This window comes from Ursus americanus, chromosome 16, assembly GCF_024610735.1.
Source record: "Ursus americanus isolate L20-20 chromosome 16, mUrsAme1.1.p, whole genome shotgun sequence".
Taxonomy (NCBI): domain Eukaryota; kingdom Metazoa; phylum Chordata; class Mammalia; order Carnivora; family Ursidae; genus Ursus; species Ursus americanus.
Window position 1 is genome coordinate 2,464,030 of NC_142142.1, and position 22,948 is coordinate 2,486,977.

Sequence of the window (22,948 nt, forward strand, 5' to 3'; positions counted from 1 at the left end):
TCACTGCTAACTCAGAGGAATTAGACATACTAAATCCACCAGATCTCTAGCAAGGGTGGGGGCATGGATAAAACAGGAAAGGGGTTTTTAGGAAAAGAAGTCAGTTATGTCCCTTTCAGTCTACAGAAGTGGTACAGCCCAAGGAGGGTGAATTGATCACAAAACCCTGGCCCAGAAAACATCTCCTTCAAACTCTGCCCTTGGAGAGGGACGGGAAGTAACGGGTATGACGCCATATTGACATGTTCTCAATCACTAGTTCCTTTGAGTATTGTGAGGAGAGAAAGATTTATAATCGATAAAAATGGAAAAAGAAAGTAACAGAATCACAGTCGGAGTTTCAAAATCTACACATGTGAATTTTTCCTGAAGTTTTTCTTTTCTCTTCTTGGAAACACCTGCCAGAAATTTGGGGGTGGATGTGAGGATATGGAAGTCTTGAGAATGCTCCCCTGGTGACCCAGATATCCTGTCATAGGAGCACTTAAGGCAATCATGTGTTATGTGATCAAATAAATATTTGTGGAATTAATGGATTGGCTTTGGATCGCAGTTAGGCAACCTGAACCTTAGTGTCAATTTTCATAACATCAGGACCAACATACCTACCACATGGAGCTGTTGGGAGAAATCTGCTGAGAAAATTCTATCAAGTGCATGGCATATTGACCAGCATATTTCAGATGCTGAGTTAATACTGGTTACCTGATTGACCTCCTTGTATTTTTTGGCCCAGTAATTCAGTACATAAAGAGCATACACACTTTTTAACTAAAGGTATATTTTCCCTTTTTTCTTCAAGCTTTGTGGATCCTACAGAAGCTGTGTCTCTACCCTTCTTTCCCCAGCCTTCAACTCCACACTGATGTCTTCTCAATGTTTTCCTTTCCTTCCCAGACAATAGTGCCTGAAACCCAAACCCCACGTTGTGTGGGAGGTCCCTGGGTTACTTTCATCCTGTCATCTCACACACAGAGTGGTTAGTTTAAGAAGGGATGAAAACAACCTGAGGAACTGGAGTTCTAAAAAGAGCAGTGCTGCAAAGCAGCCCTTTCTACCAGTGTTTCAGTTAGAAAATGTCCTGGAAGTTTTCCTGAAAGCTCAAGAATTCATCAGGACGACATCATGGACACAAAGGAGTCATCCAGGATGCGATAGTCTTTTTATAACCATTTTGCCTCTAAGATCTGCCTGAATGGGAAACAGTTGTTGAACACCTCCAGCCTCATAAATTGGAAACCAGTACAAATTTCAAAATGGTAAATTCATTTATTAGGTCTACTCATTGGCATAATTGTTAGCCAAGCAGCCAGTGCCTTCTGGTGAGCAACTCTAGAGATACCAAGAATGTCCGGAAGCCATTCAAAATTTTTTACCTCTTAAAGTAGTATTGATTCAGTCAATGCTGTTAGGCACTTCTGTATGCCAAGCTAGGATTAGATCACATTTTATACCTGTTACTTCTCATAATCCTGAAGGTAATAAGCATTTTTTCTTTCCTGCAGATTCTGACTATAGAAGACAGAAAGGAGTGATAAGTGAAGGGGTTTCCAGAATATATTTCAACCTACTCTAGGGCATTCGTGCGGACTCTTCTACTAGAGTCTTTCTCCTCATCACTCTGACCTCGAATTCAGTCGGGTCCATTTAACTCCCATTTCTCAGACTCTCTCATTACGAGTTGTCTTGTCATTGCCCAGGAGCCCTTGATTAAAGGCCAAGTGACCTCAGTGCTTTTTATACTCTTGAGTCTTGACCTCAAGAACGTCAACATCTGTGGGAGAAGTTTACTGAGCCTACTGAATGATGAGCAATCATACCACAGTGAGCACATTCCTTCTGTGGGGCTTTTCCAGTTTCCCAGACTTGCGGGGTCTCCTCTTTGTGATGATTTTCTTCTCCCATGGGACCATCCTGACTGCAAATGTGTCCATAATGGTGGCCGTCAAGCTCAGCCACAACCTTCACACCCCCATGTACTTTTTCCTCTGTGGCCTGTCCTTTTCTGAAACCTGTAGCACTATGGCAATCATCCCCCGCACGTTAGCGGACTTGCTCTCTGACAGCAAGACCATTTCTCTTCCTGAGTGTGCCACGCAGATGTTTGTCTTCTTTGGCTTGGCAGCCAATAACTGCTTCATCATGGCTGCCATGTCCTATGACCGTTACACTGCCATTCACAAGCCACTGCACTACCCCATCTTGATGACCCATAAGATCTGCTTTCAGTTCATCACGGCCTCTTGGATGGTTGGCTTCCTGCTTTCTCTGTGCATCGTCATCGTTGTATTCAACTTGTCTTTCTGTGACTCCAACACCATCCAGCACTTCTTCTGTGATATCTCGCCTGTGGTCTCCCTTGCCTGTGACTACACCTCCCGTCACGAAATGGTTATTTTTGGGCTCTCTGCCTTTGTGTTGGCAGGCAGCTGTGTCTTCATCGTGATGTCCTATGTCTTCATTGTGTCCACAGTTGTGAAGATGCCCTCTGCTGAGGGGAGGTATAAGGTCTTCTCCACTTGCTCCTCCCACCTCACTGTGGTGTGCATACACTATGGATTTGCTGGCTTTGTCTACCTGAGGCCCAAGGACAGGGACTCGTTCCGTGAGGACATGCTGATGGCTGTCACCTATACAGTGCTGACACCTCTGCTTAACCCCATCGTTTACAGTCTCAGAAACAAAGAAATGCAGACGGCCCTAAGGAAGGTGCTGGGCAAGACAGGTTCATCCCTCAGAGGGTGAATAAAACACTTAAAAATGTATAGACTGCTGATAAATAGAAGTGGAAAAAGTAGAGTATTCCCAATAAAATCATCACTTTGGGTACAAAGCAATTAAAGTGCATTCTAATTGCCTGATATACCCTGGTCTCACTCCCTGGTCCTACAAAACCAGATGTAGTTTTAAAATATTTTAAAATGAGAAAAATATTTTGAAACGTTATTACATATATATGTACATATGCACATACACACGCATGTATACACACGCACATGTGAGTGTAGTAAACATATCGAAAAAGTTTGGAAAACTATTTTCATGATCTTTGTTGCTTTTGGAAGAAGGAAAAAATTATACTAAAATGGAAAAGGAGAAAAATGAAAGAGAGAGGGAGAGTGAGCCAACAAGGGAGAAGGAAAATCACTAATTTACTTAATCAAAAAAGGAGAAACTACAAACGAAATCTTTGAGTTGAAATGGGTGAAAGGCCATAATACAGAAAAATTTCAAGGAATTTTAAGAACGACCTTGTTCAGCTCTATTCAAAGAAATAAGGAAACTAGATGGGAATGGATGAATTTCTGGAAAAACAAACTGATGAAAATTACAGCGAAAGAGACATTTTTAGCATACCAGATTTCAGGAATAATATAGAAAAGGCTGTCAAAGAGCTATTCTTTCTATTCCCCAGCAAAGGAATAGGCTAGATGGTTTCACAATTAATTTTTTGAGTCCTCAAAAAGCAAATAATTCAAATGTTATTTGACTTAGAGCATAAAAATCAAAGCTTCTAATTTATGAAAATTACAGAAGTGGAAGGTGCTATATATAACTGGAGAATCTAATTGAGGCCATTGTAGTAAGGTTCTCATGTGGATTGTGGAAGATGTTAGACGCTGCAAGGAGTCTAGGCATTTCGAGGTCACATTGTCTGATGGCACAGCTGCATGGTGTGAAGGTGCCAATGCTGGAGGGCTGAGGGACTGAGATGGGAAAAGATCAAGAGGCTGGTGGCAATTTGCTAATAAATGGGAAGAAACTGGGTCGTCAGTAAAAGACTCAGAGGACAATAGTATAGCTCACCCTTGAATAACATGGGTTTGAACTGCATTCATCCACTTATATGGGGATTTTTTCCATAAGTGTAGTACAGTACTGTAAATGTATTTTCTTCCCTTATGATTTTAACATTTTCTTTTCTCTGCCTTACTTTGTTGTGAGAATGCAGTATGTAATACACATGACATACAAAATATGTGTTAAATGATTTTTAAAAAAAGATTTTATTTATTTGAGAGAGAGAGAAAGAGAGTGCATGCAATGGGGGGGAGGCAGGGACAGGCAGAGGGAAAGAGAGAAGCGGACTCTCCACTGAGTGAGGAGCGTGGAGCCCTTCATGGGACCGGGTCCCAGGACCCTGAGATCATGACCTGAGCGGAAGTCAGATGCTTAACCAACTGAGCCACCCAAGCACCCCAATTAAGTTTTGGGGGGAGTCAAAAGTTATACATGGTTTTTGATTCTGTGGAGGTCAGTGTCCATAACCCGTGCACTGTTCAAGGGTCAACCATATATTGTTTCATAGCTGGATAAGATTGGTGTCAACGTGGAAAATGTTTTATCATAAATATGCAAACAAATGATTTGGAAATATAGTAAGAAGCTAGGAGAATATCACCATTGTGGCTGGTGCCTGCAGAATAGGGGAGTGAGCAACTTCCTTTCAACAGAGCTGAGAAGCAACTGTGCCCTTCTCAGACAACAAGGTTTAGTTAAAATGAAGAGGTAGAGGACAAACTCTGTGTAAAGTTGATGGGTGAAGATTCCAGAATGGCAGCAAAGCATCTTGGGAGAAAACCCTGCAAGGAAGAAGAATCTCAAGAAAGGAAGAATGAGGTTGTGCTAGAGTGAATGCAGGTGAGGAGAGATCCTGAAGGCCTTTAACTGGGATTCAAGTCACGGCTTCATTGATCATAGGTGGTGTCAGAACATATTGGGTCTCCAGATCCCATTCTTTCACACTGGATTAAAATTTGGCTACAAGTTCTCTGACCCGCTATTTCACAAACTTCACCATTCCATTTTCACAAGTGTCCCCTAGTTAACGTGAAAGTCTCTATTTCCTCATATAATCATCTTAAACTTTTTCATCTCATTAAGTCTCAAATTTGACTGAGTGGGGTCTACCTCTGGGATGCAAGGTTGTTTTGACATATGCAAGCCAATCAATGTGATAGGCCACATTAACAGAATGAGATAAAAGCCTCACAATCGTGTCAACAGATGTGGTAGTTATACACTGTGGAATATTATGCAGCCATAAAAAAGGAAACCTTGCCATTTGCAATAACATGGATGCTGCAGGCACTATGCGAAGTAAAATGAGCCAAAGAAATAAAAACACTGCCTGATCTCACTTATATGGGGAATATAAGAAAGTGGAATCCAGAAGCAGAGAGTAAAACAGTAGTTCCCAGGGCTGGGGAGGTGGTAGATATGGGGGGACACTGGTCAGAGTGCAAAGCTGCAATTATGTAGAATGAATATGTTCTAGAGATGTAAAGTACAGCACGATATGTGCAGTTAATAGTGTATTTTATACTGGAAATTTGCTGAGAGAGTAAATTTCAGTTGTTTTCACCGCACTCAAAAAAGTAACTGTGTGAGGAGATGGATATGTTAATGAGCTTGACTGCATTAATCGTTTCTCCACGTGTGTGTCAAAGATCATGTTGTACACCTTAAATATATACATCAAACAATTTAAAAACCTTAAACATTTTTTAAGTTTAAAAAATGGCAACTAGCACTTTATTTTTACCATTTGAATGGAAACCATTGTATTTTTAAGAAACATTTCGTTGTGAACTTCTTGAAAGAAAAGCACATGATCTATTCAACTTTGTTTCCTCAGTTCATAATCGACTGCGAGGAATAAAGAGATCAAATAAATATTCATTGAATTAGAATTAATGTTTAACCAACAGATATTTGTCAAATGCTTACTGTGTACCAGACCCTGTACTTTGAGCTAAGGATAATTAGTTCAACCTCCCACAGCTCTCCTTTCGCCCACCTGTTTCTGCAACTGCATTAACAGCTAGCAATAACCGCCTTACTCCTATTTTCCTTTACGCCTCCGTTTAATGTCATTTCCTCAATAAGTCCTTCCCTGAGCCTCACAGATAAATGCATTTGCCAAACGATACCAACAGGAACGGAGAATGAGAAAAAAGCTACAGTGTGGGGGTTTTGGCAATGGGGCAGGGTGAGTACAAGAAGTTTGAGGTCAGAGATGCCTAGGCAGCTAAGATTTGTGAGGTCGAGATCCTGGAGAGCAAGAACTGTAGAGACGTGAGTCTGAAATCCTACGTGTCATTTCTCTTTAAGGAATCTGATGACTTCCAAGTTGCACGTGGGCTGGTGAGACATCCAAACACCAGGTGACAATCTGCCTGGGGGAGGCTGAAGATCTCAGCAGATTCTGGCATTTTGCAGTGCTGGGCTGAGAACAGGCTGTTCGAGGTAGAGGGGACCCATGATACCTTATGCTTCTACTGGGGGTCCTGAAAGACTAGATCTTAGGGGTAACTGCTACATCCAAGAAATAAAGCCAAACCAGAAATAGGTCATCCCCAACAAAGCACAGCCCCTAACCTACACTGGAAATATCACCACTGTTCCACCAGGATGCAAGTTTAGGAGTTATACTGTACGAGGAGACGCGGAGTTGTTTTGTTTTATGAATGACCCCTTTGGGGACTCAAATTCCATTTCTTCAAAGAGATTAACCCAGTGCTCTATCAGCCTGCTAGAAGAAAATTAAATACATTTTGGAGGAAGACAATCTCATCTAGAGCCTCTACAACTTTTTACCTATTTTGCCCATCATTCAAAAAACAAAAGGACAAGGTATGCCAATAATTTGCCAGGACCAAATGCATAAAAACTAGGTACTTCAAAATAAATATTAAAAATATATCTAAGAAAAACAGAGGAATAAGATGAAGAATCACATCAGAGAACTGAATACGAAAACATTTTTTTTTAAAAAACAAAAAGAACCAAGTTTAAATCTTAGAAATGGAAAATAAATGAGGAATTCAGATGAATTCATAGATTGGACACAGCAGTAAAGAGGATTAGTAAACTGAAAGCAGGTCAGTAGAGAACATACATGTTACTGGTTAGAGAAAAATAAAATAAAAAATACAAAAAGTGTGAGAGCTATACAGGAAATTGTGACAAGACTGAACACGTGCCCTTGAAGTCCAAGCAAAAAGGAGTAGAAGAATATTTCCTGAAGAAATAGTCAGTGATAATATTCCAAACATGAAAGACCGCGAGCTACAAATTCAAGAAACCCTGCACCTTCCAAACATGGGCAGAACAGCAGCCGCACTTTGGGAAATCGCAACAAGACCACAGGAAGCCAAACGCAGACGTTAAAAGCTTCCAGGGTGTTGGTTTGCAACCTTCTCCTGGGAGCTTCCCAGGTATGACTGGAAACCAGCCCCCTTCCACACAGGGCAGGGAAAACCCAAAAAACCAGGCTGCCACTCCAGGGTGGAAGGTGGCAGTTCTCAAAAGCAAAGGGAACTTACATTCAGGGCTCGTCTTGGGCGGCAGCAAGATGGCGAATGATCCCACCGGCCACACCTCCAACGCTTGTAAAGAGGCTTGAAGTGGGAGCCGCCACGCAGCGCGCAGACCGCGCAGGTGTTTTCAATACCAGTTACTGTCTCCAGGCTGTGTCCCTGGAGCAGCCCCTGGGACGGGAAAGGCAAGCCGAACCCCCATTCCAAGGCCAGGCCAGGCGGCCGGGGGCCACTGAATGCCTGTGTCCAGCTCTTGGGTCAACGGGCAGTCACGGCTTTTTGATGATTTCCCCAACAAGGGGGAGATACAAGACCTATTCCTTTTGAAAAAGAGGAGAGGAGAGGGAGGAAGGCTGATAGCTGAATTTTTGAGAGAAATGATAGAAACAAGAAAACAATTGCATCTTAAAAGTGCTCCAAGATTTTTAACCGTAACCTAGAATTCTACCCAAAATAGTTATCTTCAAGAACGAGGGTGCACAGAACTACAGAAATGCGTTGTTTCGGTGTCTGTGTCTTGGTTTTGATGGGGCACTTTCGTAACCGCTGGCTGAAACCGCAGAAAGGGGACACGGGACCTCTTCGTACTATAGTTTCAGCTCCTTGAATCTATAATTATTTCAAAATAAAAACATTTAAAAAGCGGGAAAAAAAGAATGAAGGTGCTGCAAAGACTCTTTGTGACCAAAAACAAACCCACCCAAGCTTAAAATTTATCACCTGCAAACATGTAAGAAAAGAAGAAATAATAGAACTTTTTTAAGCAGAAAGAGAGTGAATGCTGGTACAGGCATAGTGCTGAGGAAAGGGATGAAAGGCACCAAAACGAATAAATATCTGGGAACCAGAGGAGGTGTAACAGGTGGGGGAACAGCTTGGAGCAATAATTAAGAAAGAGAGGAATCCTGTCGCCACTGCCTGTAGCCTCAGATTAAAATGAGAAAGGAGTACTCTCTTATAGAATCTTCTAAAATAGCAACTTTATTGAAGTATAATTTACAGACACACGATTTAAGTGTATAGGTAGATGACTTTTGACAAATGTAAACACTCGTGTAACCACCATCCCAATCACAGTATTCAATGATTTCCTCACCCCCAAGAAATGACCTCTCACCCCTCTGCCTTCGATCTCCTCCAATACTCTGCCACAGGTAAGGGTCACAGAAATGAGGAATATCAGTGACCTCCTAAGTCCCAATCCACGCCAGAAGAAGACAATTTTCCTGAAATTTAGATAGACTAGAAATCTTTTAACAACACAACAGCTCAGGATCTTTAAGATTTTCTCCTAGTTCATATTTCTGCCTTCTAAGTAGCAAGACACAATCATCAGGAAACTACTTGAAAAAAAAATTCTTACAAAAGGAGTTTTTGATTGTTCTCCCAGGGATATTCTTGCTCCTTATTTTTTGATGTGCTCTTTGGGGAAAATGCTTTTTCCCATTCCTGTTATTCTCTATCCCTCTTTGGAAGAGAGAACCAAGCATAACACACCTTCCTTAGCCTTCACTCCCTCCTCCCCTAGAAGTGGCAGATTAGCTGGTGGTAAGTTTGGAGGGGAAAACTAGATCGGTGGAGAGCAGCTGTAACAAGTACCACAAACGGAGTGGCTTAAACAACAAAAATGGATTGTCTCGCAGTTCTGGAGGCTAGGAGTCCAAGATCCGGTGTTAGCAGGGTTGGTTCCTTCCAAGGGCTGTGAGACCTGTTCTAGCTCTCTCATTTAGTTCTGATGATTTGTGGGCAATCTTTGGCGTTTCTTAGCTTGTAGAAACATAACCCATTTCTCTGTCTTTATTTTCACATGAGGTTCTCCCTGTGTGTTGTCTGTGTCCAAATTCTCCTTTTTTTTTTTTTAAATAAGGATACTAGTCATATTGGATTAGAAGCCCATCCTACTCCAATATGACTTTATCTTAACTACTTACATCTGTAATATCTGTATCTAGTCCCAGATAAGGTCATATTCTGAGATATTGGTGGTTAGGACTACAACATATGAATTTTTGAGGGACACAATTCAACCCAGGAGAGCAATCCCAGCCTTTCCCCTTCCCCGTCTCTCTTGGGAGTGAGCTTGCCCTCAGTGCTCTGGGCTACTCTTGGCCATATTGCAAACAGATGGGGAAAGACCCAGTCTCACTGGGGAGACCTTAGTGTTTCCAATACTGGGATCCAGAATACGAAAAACCCTGTGTCCACAAATACGTGTCACAGACTCTAATATCAGCTTCTTCACTTGTACAGGCTCATATTTTGCTCCCTTACGTGCCTTCTCTTTTTGCCATATCCTCAGTTGATTTAGAATTTGGGAGGGAAAGAATAGGCGCCGATGTATATCCTCTCCAACAAAAGATGTACCAGTGCCACAGCACACCAGCTCCATCTGGGTGACTCGATTACTGAATCCGTAGAGTGGAAATACGGAGGAAAAACCTCTGCACGGACTTACCCTGATCAACGGGAGAGTCTGTAGGTGCCTAGAAAGGAGAGACTCAGATAAGGAAGCGGTCGGCATGCAACATGCCTTCCATCTGACAGAAGGAACGGGGTGGAGGGAGGCAGACTATTTTGACGGGTGTGCAGTGATGGTCACCCCAAATCTCTTGCAGTACTAGGCTTTACAAAGAGATGCCACTTACCGAGAAAGGACCAGAGGAGAAGGAAGAGATTTGTGAGAAGTATGATAAATTCAAGTCAGGGCGCACTGAGTTTGAGAGTCTGCGGGGAAAGGCCAGTGAAGAAGTTCATCTGTGCTCCCAGGAAGGGTATGTGGGGATTCTGTCATCACACAGGTGGCAGCTGAGCTCAGGGGAGAAGATAAGATCATTCAAGCGGATCATGGGGAGGGGGAGTAGGGCAGAGGCCTGAGGAGGTAGCCTGGTGAAAAGCAAAGTCTAAGAGGAAAAATGAAGACAGAGACTTCCAGAAACACTCAGCAAAAAGAAACCAACTTCAACTACCAGAGAGCAGAGCTCCCACCACGACTCCTAAGACGCCCTTTCTGAGACTGAAGTTACACCTTCGGGGGCCCTCTCTTTACAAAGGGCCATGTCTGTGCTGACTTTAACCCTAGAATTATTGCACTGGTGGGATTACAGGCCCATAGCTGATGCAAGTAAAGAGGCATGAACAGGGTAATAGGACCAGAGAAATTCCACAGAGTGGCTTCCAGGCAGAAAAGGAGGTTTCCTTGATCTGACCAGTGAAGAACCCAGGTCAGCTTGTAAAGCGGTCCCTCCAAACTGTCGCAGAATTTGCCTGACATTATTCATATGCTAATAATAAAATACATTAGTGAAAATATTAATCATAAATAATTGTGAAAGAAGTACAGGAAGCAGGGAATCAATTTAGACACAGTTGCCATAACCAGACTGGATCATAAGCGCCTTCAAAAAGGTCAGTGGAGGAAGCAGTGACAGTAGACGCCTCCCTGAGAGACATTACAAAATGTGTGGCAAACGTTTTATTTGCCTGAACCATAATCTCATACCTCTTATCTATCAATTATTGTTGAAAGAAAGTCCCAATATCCCAGTCTCCCTCTCCAAAGAAACTTCAGCTTTTGAAATCCTAGTCTAGACTCATCTGGTAAGACTCATATTGCGAAGAGTCCAGAGAGATGTATACAAAGTTCTTTCTGTGTTATCTGGGTTGGATCTCTTAATGGCCACACATGAATCACGATCTTTGCTCTGGCTTAAACAAAGTGAAAACAGCACCTTTTTGGAGACACTGACATCAATGTTTCCAAAAGTTTAAATATCCGTTGACAAAGGCAGGGCAGTGCCTTTAAAGGAAGTGACCTGAACAGCCTGACTTGTCAATGTCACCATTTATTACACATCTGCTGGGGACAAGTTTTTTTGCCAAATATTATTTAACAAGATGGCATTCAGTTAAGTTTGATCTTCGATGGAAATAGCTCTCTTTATTTTTTTCAAAGATTTTATTTCTTATCGTCAGAGAGAGCGCACAAGCAGGAGGAGTGGCAGGCAGAGGGGGAAGCAGACGCCCCACTGAGCAAGGAACCCCATGTGGGACTCGATCCCAGAACCCTGGCATAATGACCTGAGCCAAAGGCAGACGCTTGATCAACTGAGCCACCCAGGCGCCCCAGCTCTCTTTATTTAACTAGGACTCACAACTGACGAACGGAACTATTTCGCAAAGGTATTCTGACCTTGAAAAAGTTCATATTTAATTTGAATGTAGCAGATTTCGATGTTAATGATATATTTCACTTTCTATATGGCAGTAAACATTGGCTTTTTATATTTATAGTTCTTCACTATCGAAGCCATACAGTTAATGGTAAACTTTGTCAAAGTATCCAGCACAAATGTTTCCCCAAATCATTGGTTTGTTATTTATGGATTCATATCTAATGCAATTCAGGAGAACCAATGTGTTCTAGCCATAAGTTTCCTCATGGCCCCTTTCACCTCCTTGTTCCTCAGGCTGTAGATGAGGGGGTTCAACATGGGGACCACCACTGTGTAGATCACAGATGCCACTTTGACCTGATCGGCTGAATAACTCGACTTCGGCATCACGTAAACAAACACAACTGTCCCGTAAAACAAAGTGACTGCGGTGAGGTGGGAAGTGCAGGTAGAGAAGGCCTTCTTCCTCCCCTCGGTGGAGCGCACATTCAGGACTGAGCGGAGGATGCAGCTGTAGGACACGATTATGGTAAAGAGTGTGCTTGTGAGGACCGACGCAGAAGAGATGGCGGGAGATATTTCGGCAACATAAACATGGCCGCAAGAAAGCTTCAGGAGTGGAAAGAGGTCACAGAAAAAATGGTTGATTTTATTTGGTCCACAGAAGGACAGATTCATCAAACAGCCCGTAAATGATGAAGCATTCATGCACCCACCCAGGTAGGAAGCCCCCAACAGGAGGAAGCAGACCACTGGGGACATCCGGGTAGAGTAGAGCAAGGGAGAGCAGATGGCCACATAGCGATCATAGGCCATGGCAGCCAGCAGGAAGCACTCTGTAGTCCCAAAAGTGACGTCAGAGCCAAGCTGGGCGATACAGCCAGTGACGGGGATGGTCGTTTTCTCTCTTAAGAAACTCACGAGCATGATCGGCGTGACTGACGTGGAATACCCGATGTCCACAAAGGCCAAATGGCTCAGGAAAAGGTACATCGGGGTGTGAAGCTGTGGGCTGCTTCGGATTAAGAGGATTATACTGATATTTCCCACTATGGTAACTATATAAACTCCCAGGAAAATCACAAAGAAGATAGCACATAGTGTGGGGTTATCTGTTAATCCCAGAATAATGAACTCTGTCACTGTTGTATGGTTTTCAGTCTCCATCTGTCCATTTAATGGTGCCTATTGGAATCAGAACCAGAGGAGGTTAAACTGGTTGAAATTACCCCACATTTAATGTAGATGTCTAAACAGAATGGTACAATTACAATCTGTAAATGGTAACTCAGCCTCATTCGTAGTACTTTGTGCACACAAATTTTCTTTTCAAATTCCATGAAAATATTAAAATTGAAGACTCAATGATCTTAGAATTCAGCTATTTTACTCCTACTTGTATACCACAGAGCAAGTCGTCCCCACGTGTACTAGGAATACGTACAAGGGTGTTACGGCGATACTGACTGTAATAACATAAACGGTAAATCACCTAGGTGATCATGGAGAGGCCAGCTCTTGATTTTCCACCCCCACCCCAAATGTCCCTCTGCCCCAGTATTCTCTTTGTCAGTAAATATTATCACCATTTATCCAGTTATTGGACAAAAAATATGGAGTTGACCTTGACATCTCTTTCTTACTCGATCATTTTCCTGGAATGAAAAAATTACATCCTTAGTTATAATTGATACCAAGGGCTGGAAAGTGTCTATGTTCAAGAGGAAAGGGCCAAACAGAATTTTTACTATTGTTATGAGCTAAATCCTGGACATTTTGCAAAATCTTCCAGGACTTATCTCTTACACCATGCTTTTTCATCCTTCTGAGATTGTATGAAGCAATAAGAAGAGTCCAGGTATTTTTATGGCCTGGGATTAATTGGAAAGTGAACTGAAGCATTTGGGGACCTGCATTAGTAAGCTTTGGTTTCATCAGTTCTATTAAGCAACTACAGGGAAATAGGAAGTGGGAGCATATGATGGTGATGGGGGAGAGAGTAGTTAGAGAGGTATGGATGCAAGGAAGGCTAGGAAATTGGATTGAAAGAAAGATTAGCATTTCAGAATAATATTCCCTTAGTTCAAATTAGAGCACACAATCAAGGACAGGGGAGAATATATTAGTTACAGTCAGTCATTTGCATGGCTCTTCCAGTTTAAAGACCAACATATTCTTCTGAATAATTTGCTTTTTCCTGAAGAGCTTCTATCTGAAGAAGAATTAAGAAAACATACATACACGACTGTCAGCAGCCATGCACATTCTACTCAATGTCACATATGAATCATGGCAATGACGTCCTACAGTATGAACAGCCCTAGAGTTACATGTCTGAATTCTCACATCCTGGCATTTTAATAAGACAAAGCCTCAACCTGAAATGAAAAATAAATGGATGAAAGACACAAATGTTTTTAAAGCTGTCTGTGAGAGCTAGCAGGGAAGGCAAAGCGAGGTGCAGAAGCAGCTCGGACTCTGCAGCCACACACACTTGGGATCGGTTTCTAGCTCTGCCTCTGTCTATGGAATCAGGGCACGTTACAAGAAGTTGTTGATCTTCTGTTTCCTTACCTGTAAAAAGGAAATAATGATACATACCTCATGTGATTCTTGTGTTAAAAATGATATGATGTGGATGAAAAGACCAAGCGCTGTGTACGCAACAAATAAGTGCTCAGTTACTAATACTTTACTTGAAATAATCAACTTGTAACTCTTTGTACATATAAGAGAAGCAAATATTTCTGTGTCCTTAAAAAAGAACAAGGATAAATTAGCGACACTAGGGATAGGCTCCAAGGAATTGTCACTGAAGGCAGAGCGAGGCTTGTGTCATTTGAGATAAGGCCCAAGTCACTTACTTCACTTGTAATTACAAATTAATTAGTTTGTTTGTTTTGGAAAACTACATTGAGAATCCATTGGGATAGAGAAATCGCATGCACACATCTATCGGGACAGGAAAATAACATGTAAACATGATTATATAAAAGTGTGTGAATGAAATACATACTCTGAGGTTCCACTTATTTTTTTAATTAAATGAAAAACTTAAGCATTTCAACTTAATTAAATTGCAAATAATTATAACATTTTATTATCATTGAAGTTGACTATTAGATCAACATGACTGACACGGCTGTGACAATTTGTGGCATTTCCGAAATGTGGCTATGTTCAGTGGTCCAGGTTTTCATGTCACCTATGTTTAGAGATAATTTGGGGTTGCTAGTATAGCTTAATTTACAAACATGAATCCACTGGAATTGCAATATTATTTTCAACATAAGTGATGAACATTTAAAAAAATCATATATATTTTTCACATGGAATATGGATCTGACCTAGGACGCTTGACATACACACCATGTTTGTTGGTGGCAGACATTTCTCACACACATGCTCTTCCCTCTCCCCTTTGCTAACTTTGATCCACCAACATGTAAGCTTCCTAATAAAACAATGAAGCTCACACTAACATTTTTCTTAGGACTCTGCCATCCACAACGGCCACATGGACTGGCAGGTTGTCAAAGATACATGGCCACAATCGACGCTGGCTGTACTCTTGAGCCATGGCCACACAGCAGAATGTTCCTTAAGGTTGAAAGTCAGGTTCCTTTGATTCTGAGACTGAGCCCACCCACCAATAACCTTCAGAACAAAGCTAAACCTGATGATCCACATTAGGAGGGTCTAACAGCTCAAACACCTCAAATCCAGCAAATTAGGAAGTGGACATGCTATTAGACTCCCTCTGTCCTACAAAGATACTATTCCTTTAGGTTTTAAGGAAGGCTGACTGTGGCTGATGAATGACACAAATAGGTAGCCATCGATTCCACAAAAACATTCCAGGTCATATCTGGGAGGATTAAATTCCCTTCATTCCTGTCCTTCTCCCAACATTTTGTTCACACCGCTTGATTCGTACCCATTATAGTTGGAAGATCTTGTTCTTTCCCCGGTGTGAAAGTGCAGTGTCTATGACTAATTATTTTTGTATCCCTCTTTAATGGTGTAGTGCTGGGAATATAGGAGGCACTAAACAGATGTTTGTTGATTCAGGGTTAAACAATTTTCAGAAAATCTTTCTATGTATCAGATACTACACTATGACCTAGAGATAAATAGATACTCCTACATCTCGGTCTTTACCTAACTACAAACCATTTTATGATTGTATTCATTACTCCACCCTCTTCCAATGGAAGACTAATTCCTAGTCACCTTAGGTCTCAGGTTTAAATTTATTTCACCATTGAGGCATCCTCTGACACCCTGGACTAAGCCATAGTCTCACGGTGAATAGTTTCAGAGGGCCCCGAAATATGTTTTGCACTTATTACACCTTTACTTACAAAGGTACTAGTGTAAATAATTGCTCGATGTCTTTTTTTTAGACCAATATCTACAGGTGGGGTTACTGGATGATACGGTAGTTCTATTCTTGGTGAGTAACCTCCATACACCATTTTGCATTCCCAGCAACAACGTACAAAAGTTTGCTCCTTCTTCACATCCTCACCTACACTTGTCTTTTGTTTTGTTTTGTATTTTTTTTACTGACGGCCATCTTGGCACATGTGAGACGATATCTCATCGTGGTCGTGACTGGCATCGACACGATGATTAGTGATGTTGAGCATCTTTCCTTGTACCTCTTGGCCATTTTTACATTTTTATGTCTTCTTTGAAGAAACATCCATTCAAGGCTTTAGGTCATTTTTATTTTTATTTTTTTTATTTTTATTTTTTTATTTTTTTAAAGATTTTATTTATTTATTCGACAGAGATAGAGACAGCCAGCGAGAGAGGGAACACAAGCAGGGGGAGTGGGGGAGGAAGAAGCAGGCTCATAGCGGAGGAGCCTGATGTGGGGCTCGATCCCATAACGCCGGGATCACGCCCTGAGCCGAAGGCAGACGCTTAACCGCTGTGCCACCCAGGCGCCCCTAGGTCATTTTTAAATCAAGTTATTAGTGTTTTTGCTATTGAGTTGTTTTTGTTGTGTTATTCCTTATATATTTTGGAAACTAATCTCTTATCGGATATATGGTTTGCAAATATTTTCTTTCATTCTGTAGTTTGTCTTTTCACTTTGGTGATTGTTTCCATTGCTGTGCAGAAGCTTTTTAGTTTGATGTAGTCCCACTTATCTCTTTTTGTTTTTGTTGCCTGTGATTTCGATGTCATACCAAAAAAATTATTGCCAAGACCAACGATATGAAGCTTTTCCCCTATGTTTTCTTCCAGGGGTTTTCTTCTTGCAGTTTGAGTTCTTACATTTAAATCTTTAATCCATTTTGAGTTGATTCTTGTGTGTAGTGTAAGATAAGAGTTCAATTTCATTCTTTTGCATGTGGATATCCAGTTTTCCCAACACCATTTATTGACAGGACTATCTATCTTTTCCTGTGTACTCTTGGTGCCCTTGTCAAAAGTTTTTTGACTGTACATGCGTGTGTTTATTTTTGGCTCTCTATTCTATTCATTGCCCTGTATGTCTGTCTTTATGTCAGTACCATACTGTGTTAGTTACTGTAGCTCTGCAATATTATTGGAACCAGGAAGTGTGATGCCTTCAGCTTTATTCTTCCTTCTTACGATTATTTTGGCTGTTTGGGGGCCCTTTGTGCCTCCATATGATTTTTAGTTATTTTTCCTACTTCTATAACAAAATTCTATTGAGATTTTGGTAGGGATACATTGAACCTGCTTTGGGTAGTGCGGATATTTTAACAATATTAAGTCTTCCAACCCAAGAACACAGGATGTTTTTACATCTGCTTGAGTCTTGTTTAATTTCTTTTATCAATATTTTGTAGTTTTCATCCTACAAGTCTTTCCCCTCCTTCGTTAAATTTATTCCTAGGTTATTTTTTTCTTTGTGGTGTTATTGTAAATGGGATTATCTCCCTGTGTTTCCCTGTGAGCAGAGAACCGCTGCAGGTTGCACACCTGAGGGCAGGTGCGTAGTGTGGCCTGCATTCTACTGAGAGACCTTGAAGGGGTGAGAAGGAATTAGTCAATCCTTGGATAACAGTGTGGACTGCCTGGACAGACAAAAATCTAGAAGAAAGCCAAGTGCAAAAAAGAAATCATTTCACCCAAAAATTCCCTTCCTTTACCCTCCAAGGATTTTACCTAGAAAGCAGCCTTGGAGGAGGAGCTGGTAATACAAGCAAAATCACATAGTCCCACACATTCTCACAGTAAATAGAAGTGTGGGCCTCGCCTTTTTGAATTCACAGACAAAACAAAATATTTAAAATTATAGCCCAACACTGAGTTTCAAAAGTATAAAGCCTCTAGAAGAACATATGAGAGAATATCTTTGTAACCTTGGACTGGATGAAGATTTCTTGAACTTGTCGCTAAAGCACTAAACAATAAAGAAAATATTGTTAAATTAGACTTCGTTAACATTAAAAATGTTCGTTCATCAAAAGGTACAATTAAGAGAGCGACAAGGCAAACCAGAATGGGAGTGTAACTTTAAAATGTACAAATCTGACAAAGGACTTATAGATAGATTAGAGCAAGAACAAATCAGGAACAAAAGTACAATATGAGAATAAAACTGGCAAAGGATTTGAAGAGACATTACAGAAAAGAAGATACACAAATTGCTGATAAATATGTTTTTTTTAAATGTGGAACATAAGCGGTCCAGGGAGATGAGAGGGGCACTGCCTGATTACTTCACTGTAAAACCTGGTGACTAGCCTGGGATTCTCTGGTGTTATTTTTTTTAAAAAACTATGAATAAATAACTTCATCCACCAGACAGCTGAGTTACCAGGAGTTACCATTCTTTAACCTAGCTCCTTCTGTAGGCTGTCTTTATATCCCTGACTATTTGCAAAGACTTATACTTTCACCAATTTATATGCCAGAACCACTGAACTGGTGAGAATTGGAATCTACTCTTGCTCTAGGACTCATTTGACAAACACCACTTTTGTAATAATTGGAAAAGCCTATTTTACTCTTCAAACATGATGAATCGGAAGTCGTGGGGAAGATTCTGGAGGCAGGGAGGTAATTAAGGAATCTGAAAATTATCCAGGCTCAATCATAAACACCTGAAACAAAGCCGTGACCTTAGTGGTGGCAATGAACACCTTGGGAGATATTACAAAGAAGGATGGCAGGTATATTCCGTGACTGCAGCAGCCTGGGTGTGTTAATCCGTAATTTTATACCCTGGAAGTACCAACTGGCTTGCTGAAAGAAAGCTCCACTATGCCGTAGCCCCCTCCTCAGCGCCACTCCCCGGTAGTTTTTCCTACTATTCAAAGGCTTGTCAGCAAAGGTTCAAAGACAACTGTTTTCAGACAAGCCTTTGAGAAATATGAAAAACTGGGAATTCTTAAAGGAGCTCTCAAAGGCTCAGCCTTCAGAGTTCCTTCTGTGGTACCTGGATTGAGTCATCTTGGTGACAAAATTATGGAATAAATTCTTTTGGTCTGTTTTTTTTTTTTTTTTAAAGATTTTATTTATTTATTTATTCGACAGAGATAGAGACAGCCAGCGAGAGAGGGAACACAAGCAGGGGGAGTGGGAGAGGAAGAAGCAGGCTCAAAGCGGAGGAGCCTGATGTGGGGCTCGATCCCATAACGCTGGGATCACGCCCTGAACTGAAGGCAGACGCCCAACCGCTGTGCCACCCAGGCGCCCCTCTTTTGGTCTGTTTTATTTTAGGTGGGAATAAAATTTTTCAAGACTCCAGCATAACTGTTTCAAAAGATTCTGATAACCCTGTACAAGACAGGTCAAGTCTTCCAGAGAAAGTGACCTGGACTGGCAACACTACCAACAATTGCATTTCCGTTGAGTACACGATGCTTTCGAAAATGTTAACTGTATTTTAAAAATACAGAATCTAACAGGAGAAAAAGAAAACACTCTCTAATCATGGACTGTAAACAAGGAACAAAGAAGAGAAAAAGTGAAATTGTATTTTCCAAGTCTCCTAAACCTGAAATATGTACATTTAATTTTAACCCAGCAGAATTTCATGAAATGATATATTTTGTGACTCTAGAAAATTATAAATTAAAGTGGGCATTAGTTAACATACTGACATTGTGTATTTAAGATAGTTCTTCACATCAAGTGATAAGGCTAATGGAAAACATAAACATCTATCATATAGGTTCTGTAAACTATCATTTTCCAGTTTCCGGAATCACCATTGGATTTCTTTCAAAATAACCAATGTCTTCTAGCCATCAATTTTCTCATGGCCTCTTTCACCTCTTTGTTTCTCAGACTGTAGATCAAGGGGTTCAACATGGGGATCACCACTGTGTAGAACACAGACGCCACTTTAATATGGTCAGACGAGTGACCTGCCTTCGGTATGACATAGACAAACGTGACCGTCCCATAAAGCAAAGTGACCGCACTGAGGTAAGAAGTACAAGTAGAGAAGGCCTTGTGTCTTCCCTCAGGGGAGTGCATATTTAGGACGGAGTGCAGGATGCAGAGATATGAAACAGCTATGATAAACAGTGTGACTACAATGATCGACCCAGCTAGGATGGCAGGAGATATTTCAGCAACATAAATATGGGTACAAGAAAGCTTCACTAATGGTGGGAGGTCACAGAAGAAATGGTTGATTTTATTTGGTCCACAGAAAGTCAAGCTCAATAAACAGCCAGTAAACGATGAAGCATTCACACATCCCCCCAGATAGGAAGCGGCCAATAGGATGATGCAGACTCTGGAAGACATGTGTGTGGAGTAGAGAAGTGGACAGCAGATGGCCACACAGCGATCATAGGCCATGGCGGCCAGCAGGAAGCACTCCGCCGTTCCAAAGATAACATCAGAGCCAAGCTGTGCTACGCAGCCAGCGACAGGGATAGTAGTTCTCTCTCTTAGGAAACTCACAATCATAATGGGTGTGACTGAGGTGGAATAGCCAATATCCACAAAGGCTAAATGGCTGAGGAAAACGTACATCGGGGTGTGCAGCTGAGGGCTTCTGTGGATTAACAGGATTATGCTGATATTGCCCAATATGGTAGCAACATAGATTCCTAGAAAAACCACAAAGAAGATGGCACAAAGTGTAGGATCCTCTGTTAACCCCAGAATAATGAACTCTGTCACCATGGTGTAGTTTTCAGTCTCCATCTTATTTGTAATGATGCCTACTGAAATAAAAACCAGTGTATATTAAGAATAAATGAAACGAGCTCATAGGTAATGTATTTACTTTACTATTCACCCTATTAAAACATCAGAACAGTGGCGTCTGTCTAGCTCAGTCAGAAGAGAACGAGGCTCTTGATTTGGGGGTCGTGCGTTTGAGTCCCACGTTGGGTACAGAAATTAAATAAATAACCTTTAAGAAAATAAAAACATAGATCCCTTTTGTCTAATGCTTACACCCCACAAACTGTTCCCAAACATATTTACGTTATGCACGATTGGAGAATATTAACGTTCACTCCTTTAAGGCCAAAGATCCAGAGACCGTTGTCTCAGATCAGGGCACAGTTAACACTCCCATTTGCATCATTCGATTAGTTCAGGTTGTTGAATGAACACTTTAATCTGATGAGAGCCAGAAAAGTCAAAGCGATTGACCTTAAGCTAGTGTTTAGCAATATCCAATTTGCTCCTATCTTGTTCACCTTGGAGACCACACTTCCCAGGCCCTTTGTGGTTACGTGCGGGTGTGACTGTGAATAGTACATGCAGATGGGCTAGTTGAGGAAACGCAGTCTCTTCTAGATCAAATTAAATTACCAGTGGACAACTTTCTCTTCCTCTTCCGCAGTGATACAGTCTCCATGATACAACTAGAAGACAGTGGTACCTCCACCAGCCTGGGATTTGAGGGAGTGTGGAAAACAGAATAACCGGAAATATACTAGGAGTGAAAAACTAAATCTATTCTGTGTCAGACTACACTGAGTTTCCAGGGTTGATTTGTTGGTTAGAAGAGCAGAACATCACTTTACCTGGTTAACATGATTCCAGGTTGGCTGTAAACGGAAGCTGTGTGTAGAGCTTAATCCCGAGAACAACGGGAGAAATGCATCCACTTTGGATTGTTCATTGTGCGTCAGCTACCATACAGACCTACCAAGAAGATCCACTCCAACATCATGTACGATAACATATACAGAACAAGTGGGCACAATGCTTCCACGCTTATACTACGCCCGCCACGTGAGAGCGAGACGGTAATACATAAGCGTAAGGAATATCCAGGATCATTTCGCCGAACAAAAATTAATGAGTAGGTTTAATCTTAAGAATGCAAAAATTAAAATTAAAGCAGACTTTCATTTTAAGCAATACTGTGAACATGAAATATCCTAAAACATTCTCAACAAAATACTTGGATACACTGCTAACAAGTATTGAAAAACATGTTCAGAGTGCAGAAGTGAGCTTTCATGTACAAGGATACCTCAACCAACCAAACATAACGTGAGAGTGCACAATCAGCACAAAAAGCTAAAGCAGAACTGCCACTGTGGGGCCGCCTGGGTGGCTCAGTCGGTTAAGTGTCTACCTTCGGCTCTGGTCATGATCCCAGGGTCCTGGGATCAAGTCCCGCATTCGGCTCCTTGTTCAGTGGGGAGCCTGCTTCTCCCTCTGCCTGCCGCCCCTCCTGCTTGTGCTCTCTCCCTGACAAATAAATAAATAAAATCTTTAAAAAAACCAAACAAACCCTGCAACTGTCTAGACTGTTGCCAATCTCCACAACTAAGGACCTTGTACTTTAATAGCTGTGCAGGCATTGGGGGGAAGGGTTGGATACGCTGGAGAGTTGAAACTGAGGCTCTCATGCCCTCCTCACATATCTCCTCATAATTCACTCTCTGAGGATCCCGCAAACCATCATTATAATCATTCCCATGGGGGCACCTCCATTTCCCTGCAGCTCTTCTTTTTGGTTCTCTCCTAACAAAAGTGACTTCTGGCTAAATGCAATTTTCAGCTTACTCTACACCTATACTCTTAGACCAAACTGTGTCCGGGGAAAAACATGCAGATGCACTGACTGGACTCGTTTAAGTTGTGACCACAAACTTCAAATGAGCCTACAGAGATGCCTCATTATAGTACATTTTCTTAGTACATTCACTCTCTTGTCCTTTCATTCCAACTTCATCTCTGATAAGGAGTGGGTAAATCGTGGCCTACAAAGATTAGCAAATTTCACTATCACACACATTATTGATAACTAAGCTTGAAACCAGACCCTATATTTCTTTCCTAATTGATGACTACAGTTGAATAGTACATAGCATCCAGGCAATTGTCCAATGAAGAAAATCAAATATCAGAACGCATACTTGACTCACTCTATCTGGAAAGTATCTAAAAGGCACAGATTATTTTTTCATTTATAAATATTTATTGAGCACTTTCTACTTGTCAGACCCTTCTAGGTGCCTGTGAGTTTCTGCTAAATAA

At 41.4% G+C, this 22,948-nt stretch overlaps 4 protein-coding genes across 5 annotated transcripts in view; 1 reads left to right on the top strand and 3 right to left on the bottom strand.

Moving 5' to 3' along the window:
• The window catches only part of LOC123782766 (olfactory receptor 5M5-like), a 128,812-nt gene that overhangs the window by 74,712 nt on the left and 31,152 nt on the right, over positions 1 to 22,948 (bottom strand). The window lies entirely within an intron of this gene.
• Positions 1,804 to 2,768, top strand: LOC123782785 (olfactory receptor 10T2-like). The gene is given in 2 exon segments (XM_045783094.2): positions 1,804 to 2,716; positions 2,719 to 2,768. Coding segments are annotated over 2 exon segments (963 nt in total).
• LOC123782784 (olfactory receptor 5P4) lies at positions 11,723 to 12,661 on the bottom strand. Its single transcript, XM_045783093.1, has one exon. The coding sequence runs from the start codon at positions 12,659 to 12,661 to the stop codon at positions 11,723 to 11,725; it is 939 nt and encodes a 312-aa protein (XP_045639049.1).
• Positions 18,925 to 20,647, bottom strand: LOC123782767 (olfactory receptor 5P4-like). The gene has a single exon (XM_087868532.1). The coding sequence runs from the start codon at positions 20,645 to 20,647 to the stop codon at positions 19,709 to 19,711; it is 939 nt and encodes a 312-aa protein (XP_087724658.1). The 3' UTR covers positions 18,925 to 19,708.

Excerpts from the sequence above, each read along its gene's own strand:
- LOC123782784 (XM_045783093.1), bottom strand. The coding sequence starts at position 12,661 with ATGGAGACTGAAAACCATACAACAGTGACAGAGTTCATTATTCTGGGA.
- LOC123782767 (XM_087868532.1), bottom strand. The coding sequence starts at position 20,647 with ATGGAGACTGAAAACTACACCATGGTGACAGAGTTCATTATTCTGGGG.